The sequence below is a fragment of the Gymnoscopelus braueri genome, assembly GCF_963280865.1.
Source record: "Gymnoscopelus braueri genome assembly, chromosome: 11".
Classification (NCBI taxonomy): domain Eukaryota; kingdom Metazoa; phylum Chordata; class Actinopteri; order Myctophiformes; family Myctophidae; genus Gymnoscopelus; species Gymnoscopelus braueri.
Genome location: NC_137613.1, coordinates 22,001,736 through 22,014,958, shown reverse-complemented (window position 1 = coordinate 22,014,958; position 13,223 = coordinate 22,001,736). Strand labels below are relative to the sequence as shown.

The 13,223-nt window shown below is 39.8% G+C and overlaps 2 protein-coding genes across 3 annotated transcripts; both read left to right on the top strand.

The window, feature by feature from the left end:
- The first annotated feature begins 2,023 nt into the window (after nucleotides 1-2,023).
- LOC308096118 (uncharacterized protein) lies at nucleotides 2,024-5,855 on the top strand. 2 transcript variants are annotated; one of them, XM_080443418.1, is made up of 3 exons: nucleotides 2,024-2,119; nucleotides 3,017-4,357; nucleotides 4,595-5,855. In XM_080443418.1, the coding sequence occupies exons 2-3, from the start codon at nucleotides 3,071-3,073 to the stop codon at nucleotides 4,649-4,651; spliced, it is 1,344 nt and encodes a 447-aa protein (XP_080299544.1). In that variant the 5' UTR covers nucleotides 2,024-2,119; nucleotides 3,017-3,070; the 3' UTR covers nucleotides 4,652-5,855. The 2 variants fall into 2 exon arrangements, with proteins under 2 accessions (XP_080299544.1, XP_080299543.1); XM_080443417.1 differs by having other exon boundaries at nucleotides 3,017-5,855.
- Nucleotides 5,856-7,495: 1,640 nt separating this feature from the next.
- Nucleotides 7,496-12,563, top strand: LOC308094925 (uncharacterized protein). The gene is made up of 2 exons (XM_080441751.1): nucleotides 7,496-7,653; nucleotides 10,278-12,563. The coding sequence occupies exon 2, from the start codon at nucleotides 10,347-10,349 to the stop codon at nucleotides 11,256-11,258; it is 912 nt and encodes a 303-aa protein (XP_080297877.1). The 5' UTR covers nucleotides 7,496-7,653; nucleotides 10,278-10,346; the 3' UTR covers nucleotides 11,259-12,563.
- Nucleotides 12,564-13,223: the final 660 nt, after the last annotated feature.

Here is a 13,223-nt window from a genome sequence, read left to right as displayed (position 1 = left end):
AAGGTCACTGTTTGCAGATGATGGGGCCTTGTGGAAAAGAGGAAGGAATATGACACATGTAATTAGGAAAGTGGGGGTTTGATTGGGGGTGTAGATTCTCAGTAGAAAAAACACAAACTGTATTTTTCACCAGGAAAATAATTGAGTAAGGGATGACATTAAGGATGTATGGGAAAGAATTAGAAAGAGTAGGAACATTTAAATATTTGGGAGTTCTTTTTGATAACAGGTTAACATGGGCAGACCACCATATTAGGAAGATAGAGGATAAGTGTAAAAAAGTAATAAATGTGATGAGATGCTTGACTGTTAGGGAATGGGGAGCGAGTTGCTCATCAAGACATTATATGCAGCTTTGATTAGGATCTGTAATAGATTATGGCAGTATATGGGTCAGCGGCTATATCTCTTTTAAAGAAGTTGGATGTGATTCAGGCACAGACATTAAGGGTATGCAGTGGGGCTTTTAAATCATCACCAGTGTCTGCATTACAGGTAGAAATGGGGTAAATGCCATTGGAACTGAGAAGGAAAAAGTTGATGACTAACTATTGGGCAAATTTACAGGGACACAGGGATTCTCACCCCACTAAAGAAGTATTACAGGAATGCTGGAATTATGGGAAGTGTAAGAGGGATAGCTTTGGTCGGGTGGGGAATAACATAGCAAAGGAATTTGGGGTGGATGGTATGAAGTTAAGTCCAACAGTAGTATATTATCCGGTGATGCCGCCATGGAGAATGTGTGGCCAGAGGTAGATTGGCATTTGATGGAAACAAAGAGGAGAGAGAGAATACAGGTAGACCTGGTAAATGTATTTAACCAACATTTGTTAAAAGTGTATACAGATGGAGCAAAGCAACCTGAGACAGGAGTGACAGGGTTTGGGGTGGCAGTACTATCAAAGGGAGTTGGGATTAATAGAAGGACATCTGACAGTCTAGGGGTGTATACAGTGGAGATGTTGGGGTGTTGGTTGCACTAAGGTGGGTGGAAACAGTTAGATTGAATAAAGTACTTATATGTACAGATTCAGCATCAGTTCTAGCTAGTTTGAGGTCATTTTACTCGAGAAGCCGTCAAGGTTTGTTATATGAAGTCCTTCAGTCAGTCACAAGAATAGTAGCCTCGGAAGAATAGTAGAGCAGGGAGGTCAGGTAAAATTTGGGGTGAAAGGGAATGAGATAGCGGATGGGTTGGCTAAGAAGGCGTTAGAGAAAGGGACAGTAGAGATGAAGGTTAGTATTAGTAAAGCGGAAGTTAAGAGTGTAGTATCATGGGAGAAAGTTAATAGAATGTGGCAAGGAAAATGGGTGAAAGCGAGGTGAAAGGGAGACACCTTTATAATGTTCAAAAGCGTGTCAAAGTTAAAAGGGTGGGTAGTGGACAGGGGAGAGAGGAGATAGTATTGGTAAGACTAAGGTTAGGGCACAGTGCACTAAATGGGTCATTAAAAATGATAGGAAAACATCAGTCTGGGTTATGTGAGGGTTGTCAGGAAGAGGAATCAGTGGAGTATGTTCTTATGAATTGTAGAGGGTATGGGACAGAGAGGGAGACGATGAGGAATCATATGAGGGATTTAGGGGCGCAGGAATTTACCCAAAAGGGTCTATTAAGAATGGAAGGAAGGAAACATATTAGAGTATTAGAGTTCTTAAGGGAAACAGGAGTGTATGATAGGATATAGAGTGAGTGAGTGAGTGAGTGAGTGAGTGAGTGAGTGAGTGAGTGAGTGAGTGAGTGAGTGAGTGAGTGAGTGAGTGTGTGTGTGTGTGTGTGTGTGTGTGTGTGTGTGTGTGTGTGTGTGTGTGTGTGTGTGTGTGTGTGTGAGAGAGAGAGAGAATGGGTTGGGAGAGGGAATTAGATACAGTAGTATTTAAAGAATTTTGTCTGATCCATAATATGGGTCAGAAGGTGGCGGTAATGCGCCAAAAACCGGATGCCAACCGCCGTAAAACAAAAAGAAGAAGAAGGGGTGGAAGTGGAACCAAAAACCTGCCTCAGTTTCCGTCTGGTTTTCATAAACGTAACGGCCACCCGGAAACCAGTAAACGGTTGCCGATTTAAATTTAAACAGGAGGAAAATTGGCGGATCACAACAAAAGAATACAGAAGGTGGGTTAGGATGACTTCATACACATTATATTGAAGATGATTTTATACCCTTTGTTAAATTAACAGTAAACTCGTTTTCACTGCTTCACTACTGCCCGGTTTTGGGGTAGACAGTACAGTACTATTACGTCGAGCACAGTATAAGCCATTCATTGCTGCACGGATATATTTATACTATTTATATAGCAGCCACGGCGTGTAATGATGTTAAGATTTGTATTTACGCAAAAAAATGCATCTAGAAAAATCCAATGCATTCGCATGCACCTATAATACTTAGTTTTGAACATGTTTAAAATTGGCTAACTTGGCTACACGCTACACTTCCTGTGTTTCAGAAACTAGACAGAGCCCTCCGTTGTTCTATGCTTTAGTTTAACAGGTTGGCAAAAATGTGAAATGTAGTTATTTATACAAAACAACTTAAAGTTGTATGAATGAATGCATATGCGTGTCATTTTAATGTGCATAATATGCATGTTATAAATTATTATTATTATTTTACACTTTAACATGTACATTAATTTAACATGATACATTTGGAATAATAGATCTACCAAAAATGTTATGTTTTGCTAAAGACACAGTGGAAATTTGTTAGGCTATTTGTTATTTTGAGAAAACATCTGCACAAAAACAAATGTTTAATGTCCTCACACAGACAAGTTCTTTGTTTCCCTCAGACTATAATAACCAAAAAGGTAAATGTCTATTTAGTCGTATCTTTAGCATCTTTAAAGTTGATCCCCAAGTACTTAAATAGTTATTTTTTTTTTATGTCTGTCGACTGTCAGTTTGTATATATAAAAATAAATACAAAACTATCAAGATGAAAATTGATCCCTCACTTGATTGATAGCCAGGTAACTAATCTTGCCAATCTTTATGATTTTACAGGTGCAACCCTAACAACATTTCAAAGCCAAAGTGTGCCTGTGTGAAGAGTAAATTATGGAAGATGAAATATCAATGGCAGAGGAAGGACAAGACGCTGGAAGCAGTGAGGGGGAGTCCGGGGAAGACATGTTCAACAGCAGTCCTGTGCCACCTAAAACAGGAAGGGCAAATCCAGAAATGTCCAAACAACTACAGGTGTGTATTACACATGTGAATCTATCAGAGTTGGGTTCACATATTTCCAATGATGGAGCCACAGTAGTCCTGGAGAAAAGAAGAGGGAGAGGGAGGCCCAAAAAATTCAAAGCTGTAGAAGACCCTCTAACACTTCCAAGGGGGCGTGAGACACCAAAAGGACCAGGGTCTATGAAATGGAAGGAAAAGAAGTTCGGTCGACCCAAGGGGTCAAGAGGCAAACTGGCACTTAGGAAAGCTGCTGCTGATGAAGCTGAATCTGAAGATGATGTGTCAAATGAGCATAAGCCGGAAGGTGGGGAGGAGGATAACAGTTCTAGCGTACCTAGTAAGAGAGGTCGGCCAAAGGGCTCTGCCAACCAGGGATTGTTGATTGATTTTAGCGAGAGCAGTGAGGAGGAAGGAATAGGTGAGGATCAGAAAAAGTCAGACAAAGATTATAGTCCGAACAAAAACTACTACAAGTCGAAAGTTGCTAAGAGAGGTAAAGGTAGACCCAAAAAGGTATTTGACGATGATGAGTCAGACAAAGAGTATAGGCCGAACTACTACGAGTTGAAAAAGAGAATACCAAGGAAGCACCCTGTGAGACCAAAAAAGTCACTTGGAAGGCCACGCAAATACCCTCGTGTTGATCCTCCAGAGAGTACCACCCAAACCCCACGGCGAAGCATAGGCCGCCCTCCAAAGGTGAGAAAAAACATGCCACCAGCTGCTTCATCCCCACCTGGCACCGCCGATGTTGGGTCCCCAAGAAAGAGAGGACGACCCCCACGTGTTAAAAAAAGTACAATTGCAGATGAGCTGCAGCCTGAGAGTGCAGGAGGAAAGCTCTCCTCTGCTGTTGATGAGGAGGTGGAGAAGGATGGGGAAATTGTATCCCAAGAGGATGGAGAATGTACTGATCCTCCAGAGAGTACCACCCAAACCCCACCGCGAAGCAGAGGCCGCCCTCCAAAGGTAAGAAAAAACATGCCACCAGCTGCTTCATCCCCACCTGGCACCGCCGATGTTGGGCCCCCGAGAAAGAGAGGACGACCCCCACGTGTTAAAAAAAGTACAATTGCAGATGAGCTGCAGCCTGAGAGTGCAGGAGAAAAGCTCTCCTCTGCTGTTGATGAGGAGGTGGAGAAGGATGGGGAAATTGTATCCCAAGAGGATGGAGAATCTACTGATCCTCCAGAGAGTACCACCCAAACCCCACAGCGAAGCAGAGGCCGCCCTCCAAAGGTGAGAAAAATCACACCACCAGCTGCTTCATCCCCACCTGGCACCTCCGATGTTGGGCCCCCAAGAAAGAGAGGACGACCCCCAGGTACAATTGCAGATGAGCTGCAGCCTGAGAGTGCAGGAGAAAAGCACTCCTCTGCTGTTGATGAGGAGGTGGAGAAGGATGGGGAAATTGTATCCCAAGAGGATGGAGGATGTACTGAAGACTGATCAGGAGCAGAAGTATTCATTGTCCCACTTAATGAAGTGACTTGTCGGCAGATTAAGCTATGAATTCAAAGTAGTTAATTTGGCTAGGTGACTGGTACCACACTGGGCCTTTTTTAATCTGGGTTCGACCAATAAAACATCTGTTGGAGTAGTGAAAATTATTTTAACTGCATGGACAAAGGACAAAAAAACATCTGGTAGCTTTTCAACATAGAATACTATCCTGTTTTGTCAGTGGGGTAGGTTAGGTGTATTGCATTGCTGTTTTTATGCTTGTAGGCTAGTTCATCTGACTATGCTGATGTGAAATCATTTAAAAAGTAAAATGAGCATGCATTGGTACAAGGTATTGCTTTTTCAGTCATGTCATTCATTGTTAGAGGAATGGGTTTTCTTTTTAATGGGAAATGTTGAGCTGAAACGAATGAACTATAGACATTAAACCAATGATGTCATGCTTGCTTTTTTTCTTTTTTTTACTTGAGCGAATATAATGTCCATTAGAAGTTTCCTTTTTTTACAACATGTCGGTAATGGGTGATCTAGGACTCCGATATCGGGATCGGCTTCGGACCCAAAAATCTGGCATCGGTTGGGCCAAAGTTTTTACCTTCTCTCTCCCGAAGCCATTTTACAGTTAAATATGTCTTCATGGTTTGTTTTGTGTTAATTGCCATGTGAAATTAATTTGTATTCGGTCATTCGTTGTGTATTCTTTAAACTTGCACCTGATGCCCCAGAGATGTCCCCCACCAGATGTACCGTTTGTCAGTTTTGTCAGATGTTCACAATAAAGTTGCAGACAGTAGTTATGCAACTTAATGCTCCCCCCCCCCCCTTTTTTTTTTTTGAACTATCAAGTTTTATTTTGAATGTTTAGTATGATCTGGTAGATGATTGACTGTCACAGGTGTTGTATGCTTTTGGCAATAGGTATCAGCACACATAATTAGTAATGCTAATACACTGAAAACCTTTTTGGTTGGGATAAAACACCAGATTGTGATAGTCAGTATCCGATTAATAAAGCATAATTATTTGAATAGACCGTAAAAGACATGGTGCAAGGATGAGATATTGCTCGATAGGCTAAATACTATCGGCTACTTTCTATGTTCAAATCATGCTGTTTTTAGTGAACATATTTTGGTCTTGTATGGTTTGAATAAGACCTTATGGTCCTGAAATAAAGCATTTTATTTTTTTTCGTGTAATTTCTATGGTGGTGTGATATGGTTTTTAATTATCGGGGGGTATGAATTTAAAGTTTGCTTTATTTTTAACGGGTTGTTACTCTTATGTAATTCGTCCTTCCGGCCATTTCAATATTCTTGTAAACTTTATTACTTCAACTGTCTGAAACTTTCTTACAATAGGGCACAGGTCCTCAACCAGGGGTCCTCGACTCCTCAGAGTTACTACAGAGTTAAGCTGCAACACAATTTTATACAATATGTAGTAGCGCTCCCTGCTTCATCTCTCTCTCAGCTAAGGGGTCCTTGGCCTGAAAAATGTTGTAGACCACTGTAGTATTTGGGTGTTTCCAATGTGTCCCCACCTCCACTGCAGGAAAACCACACTTAAGCACACTAATTCTACAAAACATGAGGAGAAACCAACGTCCTCCCAGAATACAGAGAATAAGTAGATATATTTTATAATTACGAGGGGAGTGTTTTGAGTTATCTACAGGTGCTATTATTACTGTTGCCATGTGACTTTTACCCTGTACATTTTTTTAACGTCCTGTTTTGTTTTTAAGACAACGTTTTTGAAAAATAGATTTGCTCTCTAAACAGGATTTTACCTGCATTAATAAAGGTTTGAATGAAAAAATAAATAAATAGGGGGTATACTGTGTAGATGTTAAAACCTTTACAGGGAACTAAAGGAAGAGAGGGAATTTGGTGGAACTGAGCTTTTAGCAGACTAACTGAATGTGATCAATTATGCAGACATGCAAAAGTGTCACTTTTCAGCTACAGTCACCTTTTTGAACCCAAATATGGCAATTGTGTGACACCTGACCCGAAAGAAAACAACATGTTGTCACCTTTTTCACCTCAGGGCTGTTTGCATGCCTGATTATGGTGTAATGCTCATGCCAGCCAAGAGAGGCAGCAAAGCGCTCAACTCGCCTTGTCTGCAAGAGGGCGAAGAGGGGGGGGGGGGTTCATTGTTGCCATGTCTGCTTATTATAAGCGACTTATTTTTCTGTGAAGTTTATCCGAAAAAAGAAAAAAAATGAACTGAACTGGACCCCCATATTAATATGTATATGTCTGCGGACCCCCCATCTGGAAACATTTTGTTCCAGGGACACCCATACCAGATTTGTGGATCGTGTTAGAATCATGTTTCAAAAATATTCCACATTTTGCACTTTTCCCCTCAAGATTTGTTTTAAAAATAGCTATACAAGCTCACAACGTGACGCATCGCGATGTGTTGTGAGCTTGTAGATCGGCTATTTTCAAATAGCTAATGTATATTTGTTTAAAGGGCGAAGGGCTCGCTTCTTTTGGGCCTGAATTTATTAGTCTGGGAGGCATTGCGTCGGAGCTTGGACAGCAGGGGCGCGCCCACTGCGTTGTGATTCAAATCAACAGCCAATGAAGAAAAGGGGGCGGGATCCACATGCACTGGGTGTTGCATCTAAATAGGATCGACGGGAAGCAATTTCCCCTTCAGAAATTGCGGCCGCCATCGTTGTGTACTGCTGTTTGCCTCTTGTCGGACTTTTTAGACGAGTTGCACAGCTCTCAGACCGGTAAGAGGCGTGTCCATAGACCTGGTTTCTTATTTCTCTCACTAAACCTGGCAACACTAATCGTTTTCCTCTCTGAGCTTTGGAAACAGCATGGACGCCTGAGGAGAAGCAGAACTGATTACAACAATAACATCCTCGTAAAACATCGACTTTACTTCGTGATATTGCACGGTGGAGTAAAACGATATAATCTAAAAAAAACAAGCTAACGGGTGACAGGGGGGTTTTAAAGGTGAGATGTACCCTATGTTGTATTTTAATTCTCTTTGTTCGTTCCATTCGCGCCCGATGGTATCTATGACCTGGACCGCCATATATAAACCATGCTGTTTGTCACTGCACGTTAAAATGTCTGCATAGATTAATTACGACTGTATTAATATATAATATATCATAATATATCTAATAATATAATGTATAATATCAATATAAACCATGCTGTTTGTCACTGCACGTTAAAATGTCCACATAGATTAATTACGACTGTGTTAAAAGAGGCGGTCGTTGCCTTCGCATCATGCAACAATCAGCCTATTTTAGCCAGTGGTGTAAAGTAACTAAGTACATTTACTCAAGTACTGTACTTAAGTAACATTTTGAGGTATTTTTTACTTTACTGGAGTACTTCCATTTTTGTTATACTTTATACTTAACACATTACTTAATACACATCTCAGAGGAAAATATTGTACTTTTTACTCTACTACAACTATTTGATAGTTGTAAGTTACTAGTTACTTTGCAGATTTGGATTATTAAGTACTTTTACTGAAGTAAAAAATGTGAATACTTATTCCACCACTGATTTTAGCAAACGACTATGCATAACTAGGCCCTCTTGTCAGGACACTGGCTGGATGGATTTAAAATTCCTTATTTGTTGCATGCACGAACGATATCCTACCTTTTGAAATTATTGCAACATTTTTATATTTTTTATATTTTTGTTTTTATACAGTGGTGGAAAAGGTACTCAAATGTTTTACTAAAGTATCAATACTGCAATGTAGAAATACTGTATTACAAGTAAAAGTCCCGAATTTCAAAATGTACTTGAGTGAAAGTAAAAAGGTATTGGCATCAAAATGTACTTAAAGTACCAAAAGTAAAAGTACTCATTTTGTGCAGTATGTCCCATTCCAAGTTTTCAAATGTATAAGAATCAATTGACATTTTTCATTGTGAGCTTGTAGATGGGCTATTTTCAAGTGGCCAAAATGTATATAGGGCTGGGACGCAATTAAAAAAAAAATCTAATTAATTAATTAATCAAAATTAATCGCATGCATCAATATTTCACCTGAGAAGTAATTTCTTCACAGATTTTGATATTTGTGTGAATCAATGGGTGAATACATAAGTTTAAGCAACAAAATATAGTGTTTTTTTTTATCAAGGTGGTGCTAAACAGACCAATAGATCAGTGCAAGTTTTACCATAAAGTGCAGCAATTTTAGGAATATATTCAGAGATTAGCCTATATAAATTCAAGGACCTTCTGTAAACTCAAGCACAAGTAAAACAATACTTTTAAGTCCATTCCAGAACAGTGAAACCCTGACTATTAGGAGAAATAAAAAATAAAGATGTCTTGATTGACCTCATAAGTTATTGTCCAATATACTGTATGAACAAACCAGACTAATAAAAACTAAACTTTCTGTTGCTTCAAAGGCCATAACACTACCAACAATTTAGTTAGTCCATGTTGATTTAAAAATAAGATAGACCCCTTCAGTTCAACTCTCCCTCAATATCCTTGGCCAAAATAATAAACAGACCACCGGTCTTGGTTCACCGCTATGATCAGTACGCCTGAAACTCATCCGTGGTGCAAAAATTTAAGCGCGATTAAAATTAGTTATTTATTTTTTAATCGCGTTAATTTTCTGTAATTAATTAATCTAAATTAATCAGTAACCCCAGCCATTTGAAATAATAATAAAAATCTACTAGTAACTAAAGTTTTCAAATAATTGTAGTGGTGTAAAAGTATAATATTTGTAGTGGAGTAAAAGTACAGAAAATTGGAAATACTCAAGTAAAGTAAAAAAATCCTTAAAATTGTACTCAAGTACAGTACTTGAGTAAATGTACTTAGTTACTTTCCACCACACAACTATTGATATTCCTACTTTTCCACATGGTTCTAATCAACTAACTTGGCAAACTAGCAAGCTGTGGTCCTTTACATATCAGAATTAAGGATGAGAAAATATTTCATATCAAACTTTATTTAGTGGTGCCTCATTCATACAGGTTGATGCTTTTATTCACTGACTGTATATAAAAGTGACCTCGTTTCGAATAATATTACTTTATCGCCTCATTTAGCTCATTATATTCGCGTATGTGGATGTACTCGTGACACAACGGCATGCATTATATCTTCGCCAGGCCGTGTTGCCTACCTAGGGCTGTGTCCAAATAGTTTGTTTGACATTGCAACTGTGAGTTTTGTGGCACCTCCTATTGGCAAAAGTGGTTTTAGAGGTGCTGTCTATAGATGCCCCTCAACATGCAATTCCAATTTGAGTATGATTGTTGGATGTTGATTTCACGATATGGCTTTTTTTTGTAAGAAAAAGGCCTGTTTCACAAATTTGTGATGGCAATTACAGGCAAACTGTATGGAGTACCAAAACCCTGTTTGACAGTCATTATCACATGACTCACAAGACCATTTGTGCCTAATTTGCTGGGGAACAGCCCATTTGGGTCACCCTATATGGGTGTTAGTGAAATTGATTTAGGCTTTTATGTCGTGTGGAGGCTCTTCGATGTGCAATTCAAGATTGGATGCAGCGTTCATGATTTTAGGCATTTAACATTTTGTGTCAATCTATGGTTTTACAGGTGCAACCATAACATTTCGACGCCAAACTGTGCCTGTGTGAAGGTGACAGTGTAGAAGAGGAAATAACAATGGCAGAGGAAGGACAAGTAGATGCTGGAAGCAGTGAGGGGGAGTCAGCGGTGGAGATGTCCAATGGTGGAGCCCAAGTACCCCTGAAGAGAAGAGGGAGGCCAAGAAAAAACAAAAGCCCCAAACCTGTTGAAGACCCTCTAACACCTCGGAGGGGACGCGGGCGTCCAAAAGGACCAGGATCAGAGAAACGGGCCCATAGTCAAGAGGAGTCAGAAGCTGGGTCTCCTAGGAAGAGAGGTCGACCCAAAGGCTCCCCCAACAAAAGAACACCGTCACCTAGGAAAGCAGCTGCCAGTCGAGAAGTTTCTGATACACCAAAAAGGGGCAGGGGTAGGCCGAGTAAGCTGGAGCTGGAGAATGGAACGAGCACACCTAGGAAGAGGGGTCGGCCAAAGGGCTCTCCCAACAAAGCGAGCAGGCGGAAGAGCACGTCAGGAAGAGCTGTCGGTGGTTCTCAGACACCTGGCAGAGGTAGACCCAAAGGCTCAAAAGGGAAACTTAAAAGGGAAAGGGGAAGGCCAAGGAAGCATCCTTTGCCTTCAGCTGAGGAGCTGAAGAAACCGAAAGTGTGGAAGCCACTTGGAAGGCCACGCAAATACCCCCGTGTTGATTCTCCGGAGGGCCCCACCGAATCCCCGCAACGAGGCAGAGGGCGCCCTCTCAAGGTGGATTCAAAACCAAAACGGGGTGCTCACCTAAAACGAACCACCACCGATGTTGGGCCCCCAAGAACCACCACCTATGTTGGGCCCCCAAGAAAGCGGGGGCGTCCTAAAAAAAGTATAGATGCAGATGAAATGGAGCCTGAGACTGCTGAGCAGGTCAAGGTACACGAAGAAGTAGTAGATGAGGAGGTGGAACTGGAAACTGTGCCACACGAGGAAGTAGAAAGTTCTGAAGAAGGATAAATAAAACGTTTCAGTTGTCACATCACCTTCGCGTGCAAGGGGGACAGTCCATTATTATTATTTTTCTAGGCTTGAGTACTTTTGATATACTGTATATCTACAGAATGGATAATTTTAGAATTAGTGTTTTTTTTCATGTCGATTCATTGATGTATAAAATGTTTCTAGATTAATCGAAAAAGTAATTGATGAAACAATCGCTTAAGAAAACAAATAGATAATTGATAGTTGTAGCCCTAGTGACTTCTCAGCAAGTTAAGCTAATTCAAATACATCATTTGGCAAGGTGACTGGTACCACGCATTGGGTTAATCTGGTTTCAACCAATACAAACGCTGTTGCAGTAGTGAGTTCATTTTAACTGCACAGACAAAGGACACAACATATTTGGTTGTTTTTAAAAACGGCATACTGTTCCTGAAAATCCTGTTTAAAAAAAAATAATCAGTTAGGCACCTCTGTTTAACTTGTTTTCTTTTTATACTGTTAATGTGCTTAAAAGATGCTTTCATTGAAAATGACATTGCTGTTTGTTATGCTGATGTTTAGTCATTTTAATAGTAAAGTAAAGCAAAACAAGCATGCTTTTTGCCTTTTGTTTAAGCACCCAGTTTAATTGTAATATAGTTGTCAGTAGGTGGGGTTGAGTTTGAGTTTGAACCTGGGGTGGGTTATGTACTGGGTTTTTGTCATCAGATTTGTATGATGTCATGCTTGATTTCTACTTTCTCTCTCCCAAAGCCATTTTACAGTTAAATGTGGTCATGGTTTGTTTTACATTAATTGCCAAAGCTTTGAATGTACTGCCATCATTCCTTTTATTGACCGGATGCCATGCAAACTGTAGATTGGACTTGTGCCTTATGTTACTGTATGCTATTTTTTACTGTATTTTATTTTTAAGTCATTGTGGTGTCCTTAAACTATGACAGATTTAATTTTTGTCCATTTTGTCAGTTCACAAAGTTGCAGTAGTAATTTCAACTTCACTCTTGACTCTTCTCATAATTTTGATGTGTAGCTATGAAGTTTTTTCACCTTCTTACTTCCTCTTTAGATTCTAACACTCTTCACTGAGAAAGTTTTTGGTTGAGTAAACATGAAAATAGTATATTCTGTGTCCAATTAATGAGACAATATTATTTGTATAAGACTGTAAAAAGATAGGGGTCAGAATGAGATTGCTTGATATGCTGTACTTTTAAGGTTACAGCCTATCAATCATTTCTAGTTAACACATTTTTGTCTTGTGTGTTTTGAACAAGAAAACCAATAACTTGTGAAATAAAGTGTCTATTGTTTTTATTTGTTATGGTGTGTGAGCTATTGTATTAGCTAGGGTGTACAAGAGAATATATATATACATCCTTTTTTTCCTTGTTGTTTGAACTAATAATTGCTTAATAAGATTGACCAGAAATCACTTTCACAAAACGGTAACACTGTCACTGCCCCCAAAACAGAATTGTTTGTTTCATTTGCAGAATGCCCTATGTAAAGACAGTCAAAACAGAACTGCAACAAATGGCTTTAGTTTATTGTATTTTGTTCTTTACAAATTGTGGAAATGTGGGTAAGAAGACCCTCACTAGAGTTTGCCGCACATAGTTATGTTGACACCCCTTCGGTTTAAACTTATGCCAGTCACACCTGAGACCCCAGAGGTTTCCCCTTCAGGATGTTGACTACTGTTGGACTGACTTTTGTTAGATGTTCACAAAGCTGCAGTAGTCACTCTTTTTGACTTGATCTAAATTTGTAGCTGTGAAACAAATTTATTTTTTTATTGTACGTTTACTTTTGTTTGGTTTGACGTGGCAGAACAAAGGATTATCACATGTATGCTTCTGTCAATAGGTATACTATATTTTGAAGCACCAGACAGGGAAGCGTCATAGGAAGCAGCACCGAGAGGGAAGCACCATAGAAGACAGGAAGCAGTACCATAGGAAGCACCATAGATGA

What these genes read in the sequence shown, in the direction of transcription:
- LOC308096118 (XM_080443417.1), top strand. Translation starts at nt 3,071, where the DNA reads ATGGAAGATGAAATATCAATGGCAGAGGAAGGACAAGACGCTGGAAGC.
- LOC308094925 (XM_080441751.1), top strand. Translation starts at nt 10,347, where the DNA reads ATGGCAGAGGAAGGACAAGTAGATGCTGGAAGCAGTGAGGGGGAGTCA.